Below are 20369 nucleotides of genomic sequence, written 5' to 3'. Positions count from 1 at the left end.
AGGAAAAGTTACAAAAAAAAACAAAAAACAAATCACAACATCCCAAAGTATATTTTGTGTCCCAAAAGCCAATCAAGTCTAATTTTCAGTGAAACAAAAGCAAAGCAAGTCTTCATATCAGAACAATTATATCTTACAAATTAAAACCCCCCAAAAATGTTTTCAGTGGTACAAACTTTACAAACATCTTTTCAGGCATCAGAATTGCGATGTTCAGGTGTTTATAAGAGCTTCTTCTGTGACACTGTTAAATCGTGTAAATGTTGAGGTGTCGGTGAACCTGCGTGTACAATAAGCTTCATAAAAACTATATTTGTATATGGAAATGATCCTTAACATGCATTTATTTATTTTCTGTACGCTGCATATCTTATGGTTAGGGGAACTATCGGTGGTGGACAGCTGTTTAAAGGTTGCTTCCCTTCTGACCTTTGGCCCATCTTACAAAGCATTCAAAAAAATAAAAATATGTAAGTCATGTAGAAGATTCATGTTTTCTTCTCACAAAGTGAAAATGGTGTAAAGACAGAAAGTGGGCAAAATAATTTATTTCCTTCATCTCATTTGTACGGTTCACCAGAAAATACATGTTAAATATACAGTAGAACTGCAGATCAACACTTTTACTAATAAATTTGTAAAAAGTCATATTTACACATAGGTATGTAATGCTGCTTTTCCATTCAGCCGTAGTGTAGCGGGACCACATCCCACCTTCGGTCCAAATGGTCCTGTTAATTTGGAAGGTCACCGCTGAAGGTTCTCCTACTGTTAACCAACATCACATGGTATAAGTTCCGGCTTTTTAACTTTGTATTAATGACCGAAAACGCCAGTAAAGAAAATACGCAATAACACAAAATGCCTGCTTATTTGTTGGATGGCATCATCATGAAATCAGTTATATGAGCTCAGATGCTGTCATGGTTTAAGCATGAACAGTGACAGTCCCCACTTTAACAGATTTGATATTCCCGACACACAACTACGGCACGGCCAATAAAAATCTGCCAAACCCAGCATGCGGAAAAGCAGCATAACTTGTAGGATTGTACCAGACTGAGGCAGTCGTGGCTAGCATGTGTGCTATAAAATGCTGACATTTTCTTAGGAAAGCTGAGCATAGGGTTGCCATCAGTCCCTTAAAATACAGAACTGTCCTTTATTTGACAACTAATTGTTGCAGCCCGTATTGAATCAATATGGGACGTAAATTGTTCCATATTTTTATAAATGTCCCACACACACTCATCAAAACTGAATAATGAACAAAATAAAACACAGGAAACATTAAGGGCTGCCAATGTCATCTCTGTACCTCCTAGACCGAGGACCCGTTACGAGGTACAGCGGATAGACCTCAGATTTTCATGTCTGCATCTCTGTGTGCCCACCTTTCTGGTCCTGTCATGGGTGGCCTGGTTGCCTGGCATGTCTACACCCGAACGTCCACCACATCCAAGGAAGCAAAAACGTTTGCAAATGTACAGACCTTGAGTGAAAAGAGTCGAACCCCTGGCTTGACAGCATTAGTGGCAATGGGTACAAGGAAAACTGTAGGCAAACAAGTATTTTTATTTTTCATTTCCGCATAAAGTAAAAATGCCCTCACTTTAAAGATTAAAAGTATTGGTCTGTTGTCTTTAATATTTATGTTTTTTTATTGCACACATCAGTAACTGCACAGTTTATCATGAACAGTTTTGTGTTAATAAAACAAAGTTTTAAGCATGACTAAATGCTTTTTTTCAAAATTAAATATATTACTGGGCATCCGTTATTTTCATTTCTGAAAGGTGGCAACCTTAACTGAGCATGTGCTGTATTTTGCAAACGTTTACTTTTTTTAAAAGTAATTTAAAACATATAATTGTTCCATATCAAACAAGATGCAAAATTTCCCAACAGAAGACATTGATGGTTGAAGCTAGCAAGAACAATGTGACTGTGGAAAATGTGGATATCCCTGGTTTAAGCTAGCGTGACTAATGTGACTGGAAAACGTAGATTTTGTTGGCTTAAGGTAGCATGAACAATACGACTGCGAAAAACTTGGATATCACCGGTTTAGGCTAGCGTGAAAAATGTGACTTTGGAAAATGTGGATATCACTGGTTTAAGCTAGCATGAACAATGTGACTTTTGAAAACCTGAATATCGCTGGTTTAAGCTAGCGTGAATAATGCGACTGGAAAACGTAGGTGTTGCTGGTTTAAGCTGGCATGAAAAATGTGACTGTAGAAGAGTACCCCCCCTTCTCTCTCTCTATCAGTACTTTGACAACTAAAACATTAAGCATACAAATGTTACTGTTACTGTTTGGTGTATATCACTGATAGCTAAAATTATAGGCCTTTTTATTGGTTTGTCTATAAACTTTACTGATAGACCAATAAACAAACCAACAATTTCTAAAAACAATAACAGTTTCTAAACTGATTTTGAACTACAGGAATATTTATTTACCTTTACTTCTGTAACCCGGTGTCGCTGACCTAACACCCCCACCCCCCAATAAGTTGGTCTGCCCTGTCTTCATTGTGCATGCTTCATTTCTGAGTGTCAGTAGTGATTCACCAATTATCACCTCGTTTCTACTTAAAATTGCACCCCAGTCATCATCTAGCTCAGAGACAAATGTCTTAAGCTTTTGTACAACAATCGTTTCCACATAAATTCAGCATTATTTCACAATAAAAGACAGGGGAGCGATCAGAGTGCCTACGTCATTTCTGAGCGTCAGTAGCAATTAAGAGATTATCGCCTTCTTTCTGCTTAAAACTGAGTTTCGAATGATTTAAGAAGTTTTATTTTGTCATCTGATGGTTAATAATCACATTATTTCCTTTGATCACTTTGGGTGTAGAGAGTCAGACTCAGCGAGTCAGTCTCAGACGCATGCGCAGTGAAGGAAGGGCAGACCAATTTTTAGGGGGGACTGTTTGGTCGGCGACACCAGGTTCTCTGAGTAACACATAAGTGACATCACATCAGAAGCGCTCATTTTAAAGTCTTTTTACAGTACAAAAATATTCAACTGTCAACATTCAAGCAGATTTACTAATTTCATAAATAATTTATTATATGGTGTATGTGTCTGCATGAGGGTGCAGCTGTATTCCATAGAAAAATGTCATTTAACAGCATCAGTGGCTTCAGCAGACCGTGAACAGAAAAAATTTTTTGAACGGGACATTGCTTCATATAACTATGATTAATACCAATGTTATTAATTGCCCACATTGTCTTAATTTTAAAAAGTTTTTTTTTTTTAAACAACACAAAGGTTTCACTAACTGAACAGACAGCTGGATTGTTTCTAAAAGCCACAGCTTCTCACACAGTTACAGTAAATATAGAAGTAGAATATGTGATATTTACAAAAAACCATTCACACAACTTTTAAGGTTTCCGTGAAGAAACAAATGTATTTTAAGAGTGTAGCCTGCATTGTATAAATGGTAAATGGACTGCATTTATATCGCTTTTCCATCTGCATCAGACACTCAAAGCGCTTTACAATTATGCCTCACATTCACCCCGATGTCAGGGTGCTGCCATACAAGGCGCTCACTACACACCGGGAGCAACTAGGGGATTAAAGACCTTGCCCAAGGGCCCTCAGTGATTTTCCAGTCAGGCGGGGATTTGAACCAAGGATCTTCTGGTCTCAAGCCCAACACCTTAACCACTAGACCATCACCTCCCCTAGTTGTAAATTAAATATAAATAAAATTAAAATTATTATTTATAAATTATAAAATTTAAATTATAAAATTAAATATAAATAAACTGTATATTTGTGATTTATGGTGTGTATATATATACACAGACACACAGAGTTAACTCATACAAAACACAGATAAGAGTTTAGTAATTCTATTGTGCCACTCTTAGAAAACCACCGGCACTGAGTGCAACTTTATTTAACTATTAATTCAGCCTCTAAAAGTTTAAATATTTCTCCAGCTCAGAATCATAAAATCACAAAAAAATAAATAAATAAAAATAAAAAACCTGAGCCCTTCTTCTCCAAACCTGTCTGTGAGCCGCTGTCAGGTGTCTGAACCAGATTACACACAAAAAAAAAAAAACAAAAAAAAAAACCACAATAACAGGACACCAGACAGTGACCTGTTTCCTGCATTACTATTTCAAAGTTCCCAGTCCTCCCAGTACCCGTGGAACTGGCTTCCACAGTTACACAGGTACTACTGAGTACTAAAATAATAATGACATGCTGTTGTTGTTGAATGTGTACAACAAAGAAAAATAATTCCAGATCCTCAGTCACTCATCAGAAACAAGATTTTAAGAAAACTATTCCCACCTTTACACACCACCATATATTGTGCAATAACGTCATTTGTCATCATTTTTTTGGTTTACATTTTATACTCACTCAGTGCTACAGAAATCTGATGCGTGAATCCGCTTTGTGTCTCAAGCGCATTTGGTCCAACATTTTCCCGGCTTTGTCCAAAGCCAAGATGTGTACCCTCAAAACCCAGTGAGTGAATGAACAGATAAATCAATGAATCCATCTCCTTACACAATAAATCACACAACCAACTTGTACGTCTCCAATTTAACATACTTACAGCGAGAATCAACAATTTACAATTCGTTAACTCTGATGCACCAGATCAATTAAAAAAAAACAACTTTGTGTTGCTTATGTAATATACCGGTCTGCCACCTGGTGGACAAATCTGGGCTTGTTACAGGGAATAATCTTATCACATGCATGATGGAAATTAGGAGCAGGTGTTTTTGCTATTGATCCTGATGTAAGTGAAAACTGTCTATATGAAGGTTAAATTATATTTTAAAACGAGGCCGTTCGCAGGAAAGTAGGCGGAGCTCAGCGGTCACCTGGAACCCGTGGTTACATGTGAGATTGAGTTGTTTTGTGCACAGCAGAGCTCTCAGAAGTCCACGTCCCAGCCCGACAGCTCTTCAGGAGGAGAATCCTCATCTGGAGGGTAAATGTCAAAGTAGCTGTGGTCCATGGGTCCTGTGAGCTGCACGAGATGAGAAACAAACTCATTCTATGAGCAGTCGCCTCGACTACAACCTCAATTAACCCCAGTGCTTTCCTAAATAAACAAAAATGTTTTATAAAATATGTGACCGTATGTAATGTTCGAAATACAAAGTCGAAGTCCAGAGTCTGAAACTGGATATTGCAGAATACTTGCTAAGCAGGGTGACTTTGGGTGGACTCGGCGGAGCCTTGCAATCGTGTGTTTTCAGCCACCTTTCAAGCCTATAAATTCTGTTCAAGCATTTGAAAACAGCACAATGGGCACCTGTCATTACTGTATGCGTCGCTTAAGGTTTAAAGCCTTTGAAACAATCCCTGTAAGCCTTAACTTTCACAGTCCGCTAACGCTACTGTATACGAAATTCAATGGTAGCGGTGTGTGTTTGGTCGCTGGAATTTCTGACCCCGTTTGACCCACGCATGCGCAGATGCGTTGCGTACTTCGCTTATACCATGACCTTAAAGGAGTATTCACTAAAAGTCACACTCTTTCGCTTCTCCCTCATTGCCCCTACGATCGATTTACTTCCGGGCGCACCTCTCCTCAGCAGTAAGCTGCACAATCCATCATGCCCGGAGAGGGAATCGATGGAGCAATACATCCACGACTCCCTGGCCGCTGGACTCATCCATCCCTCGTGGGGGCAGGTTTCTTTTTTGTTGGGAAGATGGCTGGAACTTTACGCCCCTGTACTGAGTTCCAGGGGTTGAATACTATTACTATTCGCAACAAATATCCATTACCACTCCTTGATTCGGCTTTGGACTCCTTACATGGGGCATCCATATTCACCAAACTGGATCTGCTTAATGCCTACCATCTAGTCAGAATAAAGGAGAGGGAGATGGAAGACGGCCCCCCCCACCCCCCGGGGGGGCATTTTGAGTACCTTGTGATGCCCTTCGACCTCACCAATGGCCCGGCTGTTTTTCAGGTCCTTGTTAACAATGTCCTCCGGGACTTTCTCAACCACTTTGTATTTGTCTACTTAGACGACATCCTGATTTTTCCCCATGACGTCACTGAACACGTGCGCCAAGTCCATTTGGCGGTACAATTACTGTCAGAAAATAGATTGTTTATCAAAGCTGAAAAGCGTGCCTTTCACCAGACCACCATCTCTTTCTTAGGGTATATATTTCAACAGAATCAGATTAAGCGAGAGCCAGCTAAGATTCAAGTAGTTTCCGAGTGGCCAGTTCCTTCAAACATAAAACAGCTTCAACAGTTTCTGTGTTTCTGTAACTTCTATTGCCAGTTTATTAGTAACTTTAGCTAGATTGCTGCACCTCTCCATAAACTTACCTCTGCCAAGTCCCCCTTTGTTTGGTCCCCCGAGGCCGATCAGGCTTTCAGTACACCCAAACACCAGTTTACTCATGCTCCAGTTTTCATCCAGCCCAACCCTTCATCTTCTTCCACCTCATGGACTGATTCTCCAAGGCAGCACATTTCGTGGCCCTGCCAAAGCTTCTATCGGCCCAGGAGACTGCTGACCTCCTCATCCACCATGTGTTCCGGCTGCATGGCATTCCTATGAACATCGTGTCGGACCGAGGACCCCAGTTTACCTCCCAGGTATAAAAGACCTTCTGCTCGGCGCTCGGGGCCTCGGTCAGTCTCTCGTCTGGATACCATCCCCAGTCCAACGGGCAAGCGGAATTGGCCAACCAAGACCTGGGATCAGCACTTCGGTGCATCACATCCTCCCACCCAGCCACCTGGAGCCAACAACTACTTTGGGTGGAATATGCCCACAAGTCGCAGGTTTGCTTGGCTACTGGTATATCTCCTTTCATGTGTTCCCTGGGATACCAACCACTTTTGTTTCCATCTCAAGAAGCTGACTTGTCTGTTCCCCCTGTTCAAGCTCACCTTCGCCACTGTCACTGGGTGTGGAGGGCTGACCGTTCTGCTTTTCTCTGAGCAAGGAATCGGGCGACCCACCATGCAGACCGACATCGAACCCCAGCCCCCTAGTACCAATCCAACCAGGAAGTCTGGCTCTCTGCCAAGGATGTCCCTCTCCAGGTAGACTCACGTAAGCTGGCTCCTAAATATTTGGGTCCTTTTCAAGTGGACAAGATAACTAACCCTGTTTCTGTACGGCTTCGTCTTCCATGCTCCTTACCTATTCATCCAGTATTCCATGTGTCTTGTCTAAAGCCAGTCTGCAAGAGCCCTTCGTGAATTTTAATCCTGTCAATATGTAGTTAAACTGATATTGTTTTTGTGGAATCACTGAAATAACTTTCAGCAGCAGTAGCATTAAAGACGGCCACAGTGAAGGGAAATAAATCTCTTATGTATGTGAAACCTGGATGAGCCCCAAAGCCAGTAGATCTGTTACAGGCCTCACACGTTCGGCAAGATGTTGTTAATTATGCATTTTGACAAAATGTCTTTTACAACAGTAAAACAAATACATGTACAATACTTTTCAGAAAAATGCACCATGAACAGGATAAAAACGCAGTGTATCCGCATATTGGAAGCCACCCCCGCCCCTCCGCCGCCAAGCATCCACCCAGCCCATTTTTTTTATTGAAAGTTGCTTAAACGCCCATACTAAATTAATTTTTTATTAAAGGTCATTAAACGCCACCTCTAAATTAAATTAATTTGTGGCCCCAGCACATCATTAAAAGCAAAAAATGAGTTTTCAGGGTTGTTTGTTTTTTGCTTCTGCATCTTAGATGTGTTGGTCTTTACAGAGTTCTGTAAATATACCGGGTGACCCAAAATAACTTTTGTAATAGATGGGAAATTGAATTAATTTAATCAGCAGTAGTCGCATGACAATGATGTGAATTTGTGAGTTTGTAGTACAAGAGTTGCGCGCTCAAGGAGGATCAAATCTGGCACCAAATGGGTGACTTATCTGTGCTGAAATCTGACATTTTATTAATGTATGGAGGGGTGGGCATTCTGACAAACATAATATTTGTCACATACTCATGATTCACCTCTTTCTTCAGGCAAAATTTCAGCAGATAAGGTATATAAGTAGCACCGGAGCATAACCAAGGAAAAAAATTTGCTGCAACATGGCAAGATTATTCACATACGTGCCTAACTGAGATAAAAAATATCTTTAATGTTATGTTTCTTATTTCCACTGTACTGAAAATGTATAAAACCGTGATTTTTGTGTATCGTTACACCATAGTTTTTGACATAGTATGAGTCGATTTGGAAAATGTCACCTACCCTCTCAAAAAAAAACACACCTTATCCAGAAAACGCACTTAGTTTGTCTTAATTCATTAGCATCACTTGCCAAAGGTCTTATGCTGGGATTCAATTATTCTTCAAAGCAAAAATAAATGAATCAATGTCATTTGAACAAAGGTTGTGATGAATTTTTTTATTCAATGACTATTACAGTCACATTTATAGCATAAACACAAATCTATTTATGGATGCCGCAGCTGCCCTTAAAACCTTCACAACTTTAAATATTAATATCACAGTCTTATGTGTTTTTTTTTTCACTTGTCACTTCTTTTGATGGTAAATCTAGTAAACACAGGATAAGGTGAGAAAACACAACTGCAGGACACGTCAAAGCGTTAATAGAGTTGTTAATTAATAACACAAATTTAACACAATATACAAAGTGACTACAGCTATTTAATAAAGCAGCATTTTTTTGATTATTTAAATAAAAATCTATTTTACTTCTTCTGCTTCCCTCTGTTTGACTTTACTTACTTCTCTCTTGAGTGGCGAAGGTAATGTCCGGGCCTTCAGTCCCTCCCAGTTGAAGCCATTAAACCACCTTTAGAAACATTACACCACCCAAAAAGAAGTTTTAAATGTATTTTAAGATGAATAGTTTGAGATTTACACATCAGTAACTTAGAAGAAATATGTTCCACAATGATATGAACTTCTTGAATGATTGATTTTCAAGAAGAGAGAATTAAAAATCATATACATTATAAAATCATAACATATTCACATACAGCAGATACAAAATATCTGAGGAAAATAGAATATTGACTGAAACGGTAAGAGCGACATATTAAGAACAGTATGAACATTGGATTATGGATTCGTTCCCATACAGAGTCCATCGTTAACCTGAAAAAAAAATTTCCAGTCATTTTATGTTTACAATCACTGGAATACCTATCATCTAATACATATTTAACAAGAGATATTCTGTATTTTTTGGCAAGTTTGACAAGCATGAGTGATGAGATTACTCTGACTATAATCACAAGTGTAAATTCAACAAATAGGTACTAAAACTAGCTGCCTGCAAACCACATCTAAAAATAATTCCTCAACAGTTCCATATAACTAATATCCAGAGTTATTTCAATGTTATTCACTCTGAAGCCATTAGGTACAGTTGTATTATGCAGTATTTCTGTATTCTTAGACATGATTTCAACAATTAGAACTGTTGAAATAACATGTGTGTATATATATATATATATATATATATATATATATATATATATATATATATATATATATATATATATATATACACACACACACACACACAGTGGTGGGCAGATCCACTTACCGCTAATTATCGAAGCTAACATTTTCATTATCGGATTAGCTTTTCAGATAACTCTGAAAACCATCATCGGATCAATTATCTTCCGATAAATTTTGGTCTGATAATTTTTAGACCGATAACATATTACTGCAAGCTTAGTGAATAAACCTTTAACAGTTAAAACATTTTCAAATTCTTATAGCAAAATTTTAGAGCCTACCTGTTAAATGTTTCATAGCAGATGTACAGCTCTATCCTCTACAAACAGAGGATAGCTGGTTTCAGGAGAAACCGCTCTATCCTCTGCAATCAGAGGAGAACTGGTCACAGAATACAAACAAAATTAAACCATTTCTCTTGACACCCTACTCACCAGCCAGCAATATCACCCAAGTCATCCAGAGGCATACAGTTTTAACTTATGGTCAAACTAATTTTGGACAAGTTATTTAAATTAACATCACGTCTAAAGTGAAACTATCAGCTATATGTTTTAGTTTTAAAGTATTGCACTAATTGTAAAGGTTTTAGAGTGGACATGGTGTGCGTGCAGTGCATTATGAGTAGCGTAAAACTTCATGACAGGAAAATGCATTTGAGACGCTCTGATCAGGCCCACATGGACAACACCATTAAACCCTTTGTATATTGTGCCTAAAACTCTGGTGAATATATTCTCTCGTTTTATAGACATTGTTATTGTGTTTGTTTTATGTAAAAATGCCAGAAGAAGCTCAGGTTGCTTCTAGATTATTTTCAATTGGAATCACTGTGAGTTGCAATTGTTCCTGTTTGCTCTATAATGTCCTGGTTATTGCCCTTTATAACACTGTTTGTCGTCTTTGTCCAGAGTAATGTAATATATATATATATATATATATATATATATATATATATGATGTCTGAAATTCGGTTTGTGTTTATTAAATTCCACGCAGATTAAACGTAGCTGACACAGATTATTTGGAATAGTTCTTTTGGCAGGTTTTCACGGTCTCCACTGCCATCTACTGGCCAGGAGTATTCATGGCAGTATTATCAGGTTATATCAGATTGGTTGTCTAATCATTTATTTATTTTCATTTATATCACAACTTGACCTTTGGCTTTGTCAAATTGCTTTTTTTAAATATGAAAAAATGGCATATTTTACAAAAGCACATTTATATGTAAACCAACACATCACATTAAAGTGTTTGTTTTTACATAGAATGAATGAGTCAACCAATCAGTGTCAGCGGATGCTATTTTACCCATAATCCCTTTGGCATTTGTGTGTGTTTGTTACAAAACTTTAGAATTAGTGCATTATTTAAAATTAAAAGTTATGTGTTATATATTAACTTTGTACAAATGACAGAATTGTCGTTAATGTAGTTATTCTATACATAATAATTGAATTTATAAATCAAAACCATAAGTCAAAACTGCTTTATTTTCCAAGACCTCTGCCTCACAGCGGAACTGCTGTATGCGGTTGCGGTTTGCTGCGGTAGAGTAAAATACATAGTAAACAGGAGCTTCTAGCAGGGGGCACAGCGCACAAAGACAGAAGTGGTGATTCACTGTTTTGGTTTGTGATCGTGGTGTTAAAACTCAATTTTGAAAGTTGTCGGTTATTGGTTAGCTGCAGCTTCCAATAAATTTTTGGGTGGTTTATCAGTTTAGCTTTATAAAAGATAACTTTTCAGTTAGCTGGTTAGCTGTGCCCACCACTATATATATATATATATATATATATATATATCAATTCAATCAATCAATTTTTTTTTATATAGCGCCAAATCACAACAAACAGCTGCCCCAAGGCGCTCCATATTGCAAGGCAAGGCCATACAACAATTATGTAAAACCCCGGTCAAACGACCCCCTGTGAGCAAGCACTTGGCTACAGTGGGAAGGAAAAACTCCCTTTTAACAGGAAGAAACCTCCAGCAGAACCAGGCTCAGGGAGGGGCATTTTCTGCTGGGACTGGTTGGGGCTGAGGGAGAGAACCAGGAAAAAGACATGCTGTGGAGGGAGCAGAGATCGATCACTAATGATTAAATGCAGAGTGGTGCATACAGAGCAAAAAGAGAAGAAACAGTGCATCATAGGAACGCCCCAGCAGTCTACGTCTATAGCAGCATAACTAAGGGATGGTTTAGGGTCACCTGATCCAGCCCTAACTATAAGCTTTAGCAAAAAAGAAAGTTTTAAGCCTAATCCTAAAGTAGAGAGGGTGTCTGTCTCCCTGATCTGAATTGGGAGCTGGTTCCACAGGAGAGGAGCCTGAAAGCTGAAGGCTCTGCCTCCCATTCTACTCTTACAAACCCTAGGAACTACAAGTAAGCCTGCAGTCTGAGAGCGAAGCGCTCTATTGGGGTGATATGGTACTACGAGGTCCCTAAGATAAGATGGGACCTGATTATTCAAAACCTTATAAGTAAGAAGAAGAATTTTAAATTCTATTCTAGAATTAACAGGAAGCCAATGAAGAGAGGCCATATGGGTGAGATATGCTCTCTCCTTCTAGTCCCCGTCAGTACTCTAGCTGCAGCATTTGAATTAACTGAAGGCTTTTTAGGGAACTTTTAGGACAACCTGATAATAATGAATTACAATAGTCCAGCCTAGAGGAAATAAATGCATGAATTAGTTTTTCAGCATCACTCTGAGACAAGACCTTTCTGATTTTAGAGATATTGCGTAAATGCAAAAAAGCAGTCCTACATATTTGTTTAATATGCGCTTTGAATGACATATCCTGATCAAAAATGACTCCAAGATTTCTCACAGTATTACTAGAGGTCAGGGTAATGCCATCCAGAGTAAGGATCTGGTTAGACACCATGTTTCTAAGATTTGTGGGGCCAAGTACAATAACTTCAGATTTATCTGAGTTTAAAAGCAGGAAATTAGAGGTCATCCATGTCTTTATGTCTGTAAGACAATCCTGCAGTTTAGCTAATTGGTGTGTGTCCTCTGGCTTCATGGATAGATAAAGCTGGGTATCATCTGCGTAACAATGAAAATTTAAGCAATACCGTCTAATAATACTGCCTAAGGGAAGCATGTATAAGTAAATAAAATTGGTCCTAGCACAGAACCTTGTGGAACTCCATAATTAACTTTAGTCTGTGAAGAAGATTCCCCATTTACATGAACAAATTGTAATCTATTAAACAAATATGATTCAAACCACCGCAGCGCAGTGCCTTTAATACCTATGGCATGCTCTAATCTCTGTAATAAAATTTTACGGTCAACAGTATCAAAAGCAGCACTGAGGTCTAACAGAACAAGCACAGAGATGAGTCCACTGTCCGAGGCCATAAGAAGATCATTTGTAACCTTCACTAATGCTGTTTCTGTACTATGATGAATCCTAAAACCTGACTGAAACTCTTCAAATAGACCATTCCTCTGCAGATGATCAGTTAGCTGTTTTACAACTACCCTTTCAAGAATTTTTGAGAGAAAAGGAAGGTTGGAGATTGGCCTATAATTAGCTAAGATAGCTGGGTCAAGTGATGGCTTTTTAAGTAATGGTTTTAATTACTGCCACCTTAAAAGCCTGTGGTACATAGCCAACTAACAAAGACAGATTGATCATATTTAAGATCGAAGCATTAAATAATGGTAGGGCTTCCTTGAGCAGCCTGTAGGAATGGGGTCTAATAACATGTTGATAGTTTGGATGAAGTAACTAATGAAAATAACTCAGAACAATCGGAGAGAAAGAGTCTAACCAAATACCGGCATCACTGAAAGCAGCCAAAGATAACGATACGTCTTTGGGAGGGTTATGAGTAATTTTTCTCTAATAGTTAAAATTTTGTTAGCAAAGAAAGTCATGAAGTCATTACTAGTTAAAGTTAATGGAATATTCAGCTCAATAGAGCTCTGACTCTTTGTCAGCCTGGCTACAGTGCTGAAAGAAACCTGGGGTGTTCTTATTTTCTTCAATTAGTGATGAGTAGAAAGATGTCCTAGCTTTACGGAGGGCTTTTTTATGGAGCAACAGACTCTTTTTCCAGGCTAAGTGAAGATCTTCTAAATTAGTGAGACGCCATTTCCTCTCCAACTTACGGGTTATCTGCTTTAAGCTACGAGTTTGTGAGTTATACCACGGAGTCAGACACTTCTGATTTAAAGCTCTCTTTTTCAGAGGAGCTACAGCATCCAAAGTTGTCTTCAATGAGGATGTAAAACTATTGACGAGATACTCTATCTCCCTTACAGAGTTTAGGTAGCTACTCTGCACTGTGTGGTATATGGCATAGAGAACATAAAGAAGGAATTATATCCTTAAACCTAGTTACAGCGCTTTCTGAAATACTTCTAGTGTAATGAAACTTATTCCCCACTGCTGGGTAGTCCATCAGAGTAAATGTAAATGTTATTAAGAAATGATCAGACAGAAGGGAGTTTTCCAGGGAATACTGTTAAGTCTTCTATTTCCATACCATAAGTCAGAACAAGATCTAAGATATGATTAAATGGTGGGTGGACTCATTTACTTTTTGAGCAAAGCCAATAGAGTCTAATAATAGATTACATGCAGTGTTGAGGCTGTCATTCTCAGCATCTGAGTGGATGTTAAAATCGCCCACTATAATTATCTTATCTGAGCTAAGCACTAAGTCAGACAAAAAGGTCTGAAAATTCACAGAGAAACTCACAGTAACGACCAGGGTGGACGATAGATAATAACAAATAAAACTGTTTTTTGGGACTTCCAATTTGGATGGACAAAGACTAAGAGACAAGCTTTCAAATGAATTAAAGCTCTGTCTGGGTTTTGATTAATTAATAAGCTGGAATGGAAGATTGCTGCTAATCCTCCGCCCCGGCCCGTGCTACGAGCATTCTGACAGTTAGTGTGACTCGGGGGTGTTGACTCATTTAAACTAACATATTCATCCTGCTGTAACCAGGTTTCTGTTAGGCAGAATAAATCAATATGTTGATCAATTATTATATCATTTACCAACAGGGACTTAGAAGAGAGAGACCTAATGTTTAATAGACCACATTTAACTGTTTTAGTCTGTGGTGCAGTTGAAGGTGCTATATTATTTTTTCTTTTTGAATTTTTTATGCTTAATAGATTTTTGCTGGTTATTGGTGGTCTGGGAGCAGGCACCGTCTCTACGGGGATGGGGGTAATGAGGGGGATGGCAGGGGGAGAGAAGCTGCAGAGAGGTGTGTAAGACTACAACTCTGCTTCCTGGTCCCAACCCTGGATAGTCACAGTTTGGAGGATTTAAGAAAATTGGCCAGATTTCTAGAAATGAGAGCTGCTCCAACCAAAGTGGGATGGATGCCGTCTCTCCTAACAAGACCAGGTTTTCCCCAGAAGCTTTGCCAATTATCTATGAAGCCCACCTCATTTTTTGGACACCACTCAGACAGCCAGCAATTCAAGGAGAACATGCGGCTAAACATGTCACTCCCGGTCTGATTGGGGAGGGGCCCAGAGAAAAACTACAGAGTCCGACATTGTTTTTGCAAAGTTACACACCGATTTAATGTTAATTTTAGTGACCTCCGATGGCGTAACCGAGTGTCATTACTGCCGACGTGAATTACAATCTTACCAAATTTACGCTTAGCCTTAGCCAGCAGTTTCAAATTTCCTTCAATGTCGCCCCCGGAAGACAATTGACTATGGTTGCTGGTGTCGCTAACTTCACATTTCTCAAAACAGAGTCGCCAATAACCAGAGTTTGATCCTCGGCGGGTGTGTCGTCGAGTGGGGAAAAACGGTTAGAGATGTGAACGGGTTGACGGTGTACACGGGGCTTCTGTTTAGGGCTACGCTTCTCCTCACAGTCACCCAGTCAGCTGCTTTCCCGACTGCTCGGGATCTGCCAGGGGGGGAACTAACGGTGGCTAAGCTACCTTGGTCCGCACCGACTACAGGGGCCTGGCTAGCTGTAGAATTTTCCACGGTGCGGAGCCGAGGTCTCCAATTCGCCCAGCCTGGCCTCCAAAGCTACGAATAAGCTACACTTATTACAAGTACCGTTACTGCTAAAGGAGGCCGAGGAATAACTAAACATTTCACACCCAGAGCAGAAAAGTGCGGGAGAGACAGGAGAAGCCGCCATGCTAAATCGGCTAAGAGCTAGTAGCTACGCTAACCTAGCGGATTCCTAAAAACAACACGCAAAGTGAATAATGTGTAAATAATTTAGAGGTGATTCAGCAGAAGGAGTGCTTTAGTTAAGGCACCAGACAGGCCATGAAGCAGTACAGGTAACGCACGGCAACAGTGCTAAAAAATAAAATAAAATAAAATCCACCAGACAGGCTGTGGAGCAGCACAGGTAACACACGGCAACAGTGCTAAAAAAATAAAATAAAAATCCACCAAACAGGCCATGGAGCAGCACAGGTAACGCACGGCAACAGTGCTAAAAAATAAATAAAAATCCACCAGACAGGCCATGGAGCAGCACAAGTAACGCACGGCAACGGTGCTAAAAAATAAAATAAAAATCCACCAGACAGGCCATGGAGCAGCACAGGTAACGCACGGCAACAGTGCTACAAAATAAAATAAAATAAAAATCCACCAGACACGCTGTGGAGCAGCACAGTAACGCACGGCAACAGTGCTAAAAAATAAAATAAAAACAAAGCGTTAGCAAGCTAGTTAGCTTGCTAAAAAAAAAAATTGATATGGCCCAAAAAATTGAAAAAAGTGCTCCGTCGCGACGTTTCGACCGTTAGAGGTCTTCTTCAGCGTTGGAGCACGGTGAAAAAGTCTTGAAAAAGACTGTTAGTTCAGAGTCCAAAGCAGCAGGTAGCAGTCTCTGTGTAAACAGTTCGGCGTTCGGTGCGGAAAAAGAATATACACACACACACACACACACACACACACACGAGGTCTGTCAATAAAGTAACGGTCCTTTTTTCAAAAACTATATGGATTTCATTCATATGTTTTTACGTCAGACATGCTTGAACCCTCATGCGCATGCGTGAGTTTTTCCACGCCTGTCGGTGACGTCATTCGTCTGTGAGCACGCCTTGGAAAGAGTGGTCCCGCCCCCTCGTCGGATTTTCATTGTCTGGAAATGGCGGAATGAAAAGGACTTTTTTTCCATCAGAATTTTTTCAGAAGCTGTTAGAGACAGGCACCTGGAAACCATTCGAAAAATGTATCTGGCTTTCGGTTGAAAATTTACAGGCTTCACAGAGAATAAGGTCTGTTAGTACAGCTTTAAGGACCCCTTTAAGGACGCTTGGCGTTCCATGCTCGGCGCGCCACGCTCCGAGCTGCGACGACGCGGCACAAGCCACCGGACCATTTCTAAATGGATGGCTCTGTGGATACGAGACCGTCGTGTGCTCTTTCTCTGGTTATCACAAGAGCTGGACATCAGCCATTTTCCGGCAGATTTCACTTTTAACAAGAGATTTTGTCATGGAAAGCCGCGTGGAGGCTTTGCGCGTAAAGACAGATTCGCTTTGGAAGCAAGAGAAAGGAACACCTCCGTTTCGGCGTGTCAGAGGACAAGTTTGGACATGTCTATCTCGGTTTTCAATGCTTACCAGTCAGTAAGTATCAGTGAAATTATGGAGAGCTGGATATTTCTATTACTTCTATTTCTGCAAGTTTGGGACCCTGGCTGGAGTGAGACTGTGTGCGCATAGCGCATGCCAAAATCATTAGTAACCCTAACCCTAATTAAAAAAACAAAAAAAAAAAAACAATCCTTGTTTACTAATAAAAATAATAAGAGAAGGGAACTCTGTTTGGTTCTTCTTTCCACATCCATCCTCGTTCCTTTGTCCGAAATAATTTAGCAATCTCATCAACAGGCGTCAAGATGGTCGTGGTTGTGGGGTCATGTCAATGCTCTCCAGAACCAATTTCTGCAGTGAATTTGCAAGGAGAGATAGGGAGCCAGCTGTTTCTCCAACTCTTTACAAGTTGGACAAAATCTGTCTTCATATGACACCAACGTCTGTGTTGTGTGAGTCTTCTCTCCAAAAATGGAAAGGAGGACTCAAGCCTCCTTAGACTAAAGCCTAACACCACTGAAATTATCTTGTTTTTAAATAAAAACCTTTGAAGCAGCCAAATCCCCTTCATTTTGTATTTCACAATTTATATCTCTATTACATACAGTATTTTATAATAGCACAATCACATTATAGAGAAAAACCAAATGATCCGCACAGCCACAGCACTCCCAGACAAAAAAAAAAAAAAAAAAATTATTTAACAGAAAATAAATGTAACGTTTCAGGCGGACTCCCTTCGTCAGACAGCCAGGCTGTCTGATTTTCTGTTAAATAAAATTTTTTTTGTCTGGGAGCGCTGTGGCTGTGCAGATCATTTGGTTTTTCTCTGTGATATGTTTTTGGTCCTGCACGCCTCTTTATGTGCTTTGGATGTGCGTGTCTCCATTGCACAATCACATTATAACACAAGTATATTATTAATGTCTTTAAACAAAAATATAGTAAAAATTTCAAGATGCACATTGAACCTTTATTTAACATACATATCAGTGCCTGTTTAATTGTTCAATGCAGGTGCTATGTTAAAGAGTGGCCAGCAGATGTCGCCATATCAAATGCTTCAAACACTGAACCATCTCAACACAATTGCTTTATATTGATTCAGTGGTTCAGAACGCTTCGGTTTCTCAGTCACTAATAGTTATCAAATTATCAATAATTATCTGTAGTGACAACCCAGTGTTATTAGACAATAGATTATTTGATGTGTTTGCACAGCTGCAGGGTTTTCAGCCAATCAACTATCAGAGAATACTGCAGTCAGAAAGTTGTCAGCAAATATTAACAGCTGTTTTGTGTGTGTGCCTTAAACTCCTCTCCTTTTATTAGGAAACAATACGCTGTGGTCTGGTCTAATCTAGTCATCAACAGAAAATTAACGGGAGAAATTTTTATTTTGGTGTGACATTTCTTGGTGGGCGTGAGAGCATGAAATTGATGCTGAAAGCGTGATTATCACACCAGATGTGTGAGAGTTGGCAACCCTGGGCATGAGCCTACACAAACTAACAGGCCGCTAACAGACACCTGCTAACAGGCTGCTAGCTTCTGAGTATTTTAATACACATATTATCAGATAATATGGTTTGATGTGTAGTTAACTGGACTAACGGTTCATCTAAGAAGTCTGTGCCAATCTTTTGTTGAGTGAATTTTAGTGTTATTTAACTTGTATGTTAGCATCATTAGCTGTAATTATCGATAGCTGGGTAACATTAGCATTGGTAATGCCTCATTATAGAGATTATTTGTGGTACTAATTTTTAAAAGCCACAGTTTTTTAAAGCTACTGCCTAGTTTAGGGGAGGTGATGGTCTAGTGGTTAAGCGTTGGGCTTGAGACCAGAAGATCCTCGGTTCAAATCCCAGCCTGACTGGAAAATCACTAAGGGCCCTTGGGCAAGGTTCTTAATCCCCTAGTTGCTCCCGTTGTGCAGCGAGCGCTTTGTATAGCAACACCCTCACATCGGGGAATGTGAGGCATTATTTGTAAAGTGCTTTGAGCGTCTCATGCAGATGGAAATGCGCTATATAAATGCAGTCCATTTACCAATTAGTCCACAAAATATATGTTAATCACCCCGAAGCTTGTTTAAGGCTTGTTAGCCTTAGCTATCTTAGTAATTTTGAGATAATTGGGCATGTTCGGGCTTCATTCATTTGGGTCACACTGGTCTTGCCCTTGCTCCACCCCTTTACCCTTTAATGGCTTGGCTGGGAGTTGGGCGGAGTTAAGCACTGCCATGATGTGACCACCCAAAACCAACTCACTTAAGCTTCAAACCCTGTCTTCCAAAAGCCTCTAGGTGACATCACAGAGGGTTTGTCCATCATCTGTTCAGTCAATGGTCGCTACACAAAACAAGCTAGTTTGAAAGGAAATCTTGCATTTGGCTTATAGGTTAAAGTCATCACAATGTTCATGATATTAACAAGTTATGCGTTTGACAACGGGTGCCATGTGACCAACAGGGTGCTCTTCGTCATCGAGGACAAACAATGCAATTAGCAAAGTAAATGTGCCATGTGTCTCTGGTTTCAGAATCCTTCAGGGAGCTTCACTGTGAACATTCATTCTTTTTCATATCTTCATCAATCACAACCTTTTCCTTTGCTTTCATGTTCTGCTAATAAAGGAAAGTAATGCAAATAATTCCAGTCGCACAATGAACCATTTGAAGATTCACCCTACATTCAGTGGTGATTTTAATCACTCGGCTCATAAAAGTCTGAGGACCAAACTCATAATGTTCATAACGCACTCGACTGATGCCTCCACTGAGACCAGCAGCAAAGTGAAGCAGCTCTATCTCACCACTGCTCTTTAAATTTTTAAATTTAACCTTTATTTAACCAAGTTAGTCCCACTGAAATCAAGATCTCTTTTACAAGGGAGACCTGGACAATTATAAAGTTTCCAATCCACCTAACCTGCATGTCTTTGTATGTGGGAGGAAACCCACGCAAACACAGAGAGAAACATGCAAACTCCAACCAGAAAGGCCACAGGTGGGAATTAATCCCATGGCCTTCTTGCTGTGAGGCAACAGTGCTAACCACTAAGCCATCGTGCTGCCTTAATCAGATCTGCAGAAAAATGAAGCAGCTCCATCTCACCCATGCTTCTTAGTGAGACCAGGAGCAAAACAAATCAGCTGTCTCACCTGTGCTTTTTAATGTCAATGATTCCGTTCTTCAGGTTTCCCAGTCGCTCTGAGGGGTTCCGCCTGTGAAGAAGACCAACATGAAGAATCACCGTCAGCTACAAACATCGTTCTATG

At 39.7% G+C, this 20369-nt stretch overlaps 1 protein-coding gene across 2 annotated transcripts in view; it reads right to left on the bottom strand.

Moving 5' to 3' along the window:
• Positions 1–4575: 4575 nt before the first annotated feature.
• The window catches only part of prkg2 (protein kinase cGMP-dependent 2), a 59831-nt gene continuing 44037 nt past the window's right edge, over positions 4576–20369 (bottom strand). For both annotated transcript variants that reach the window (XM_034171189.1, XM_034171190.1), the window contains exons 17-19: positions 20253–20315; positions 8763–8829; positions 4576–5024 (exon numbers count right to left, since the gene is read on the bottom strand). In XM_034171189.1, the coding sequence (XP_034027080.1) occupies positions 4929–5024; positions 8763–8829; positions 20253–20315 (226 nt within the window). In that variant the 3' untranslated portion in view covers positions 4576–4928. The remainder of the gene's footprint in view (positions 5025–8762; positions 8830–20252; positions 20316–20369) is intronic.

Source organism: Thalassophryne amazonica, chromosome 5 (assembly GCF_902500255.1).
Source record: "Thalassophryne amazonica chromosome 5, fThaAma1.1, whole genome shotgun sequence".
Lineage (NCBI taxonomy): Eukaryota > Metazoa > Chordata > Actinopteri > Batrachoidiformes > Batrachoididae > Thalassophryne > Thalassophryne amazonica.
The sequence above is the reverse complement of the archived record's forward strand: the minus strand, read 5'-3'. Positions and strand labels throughout refer to the sequence as shown.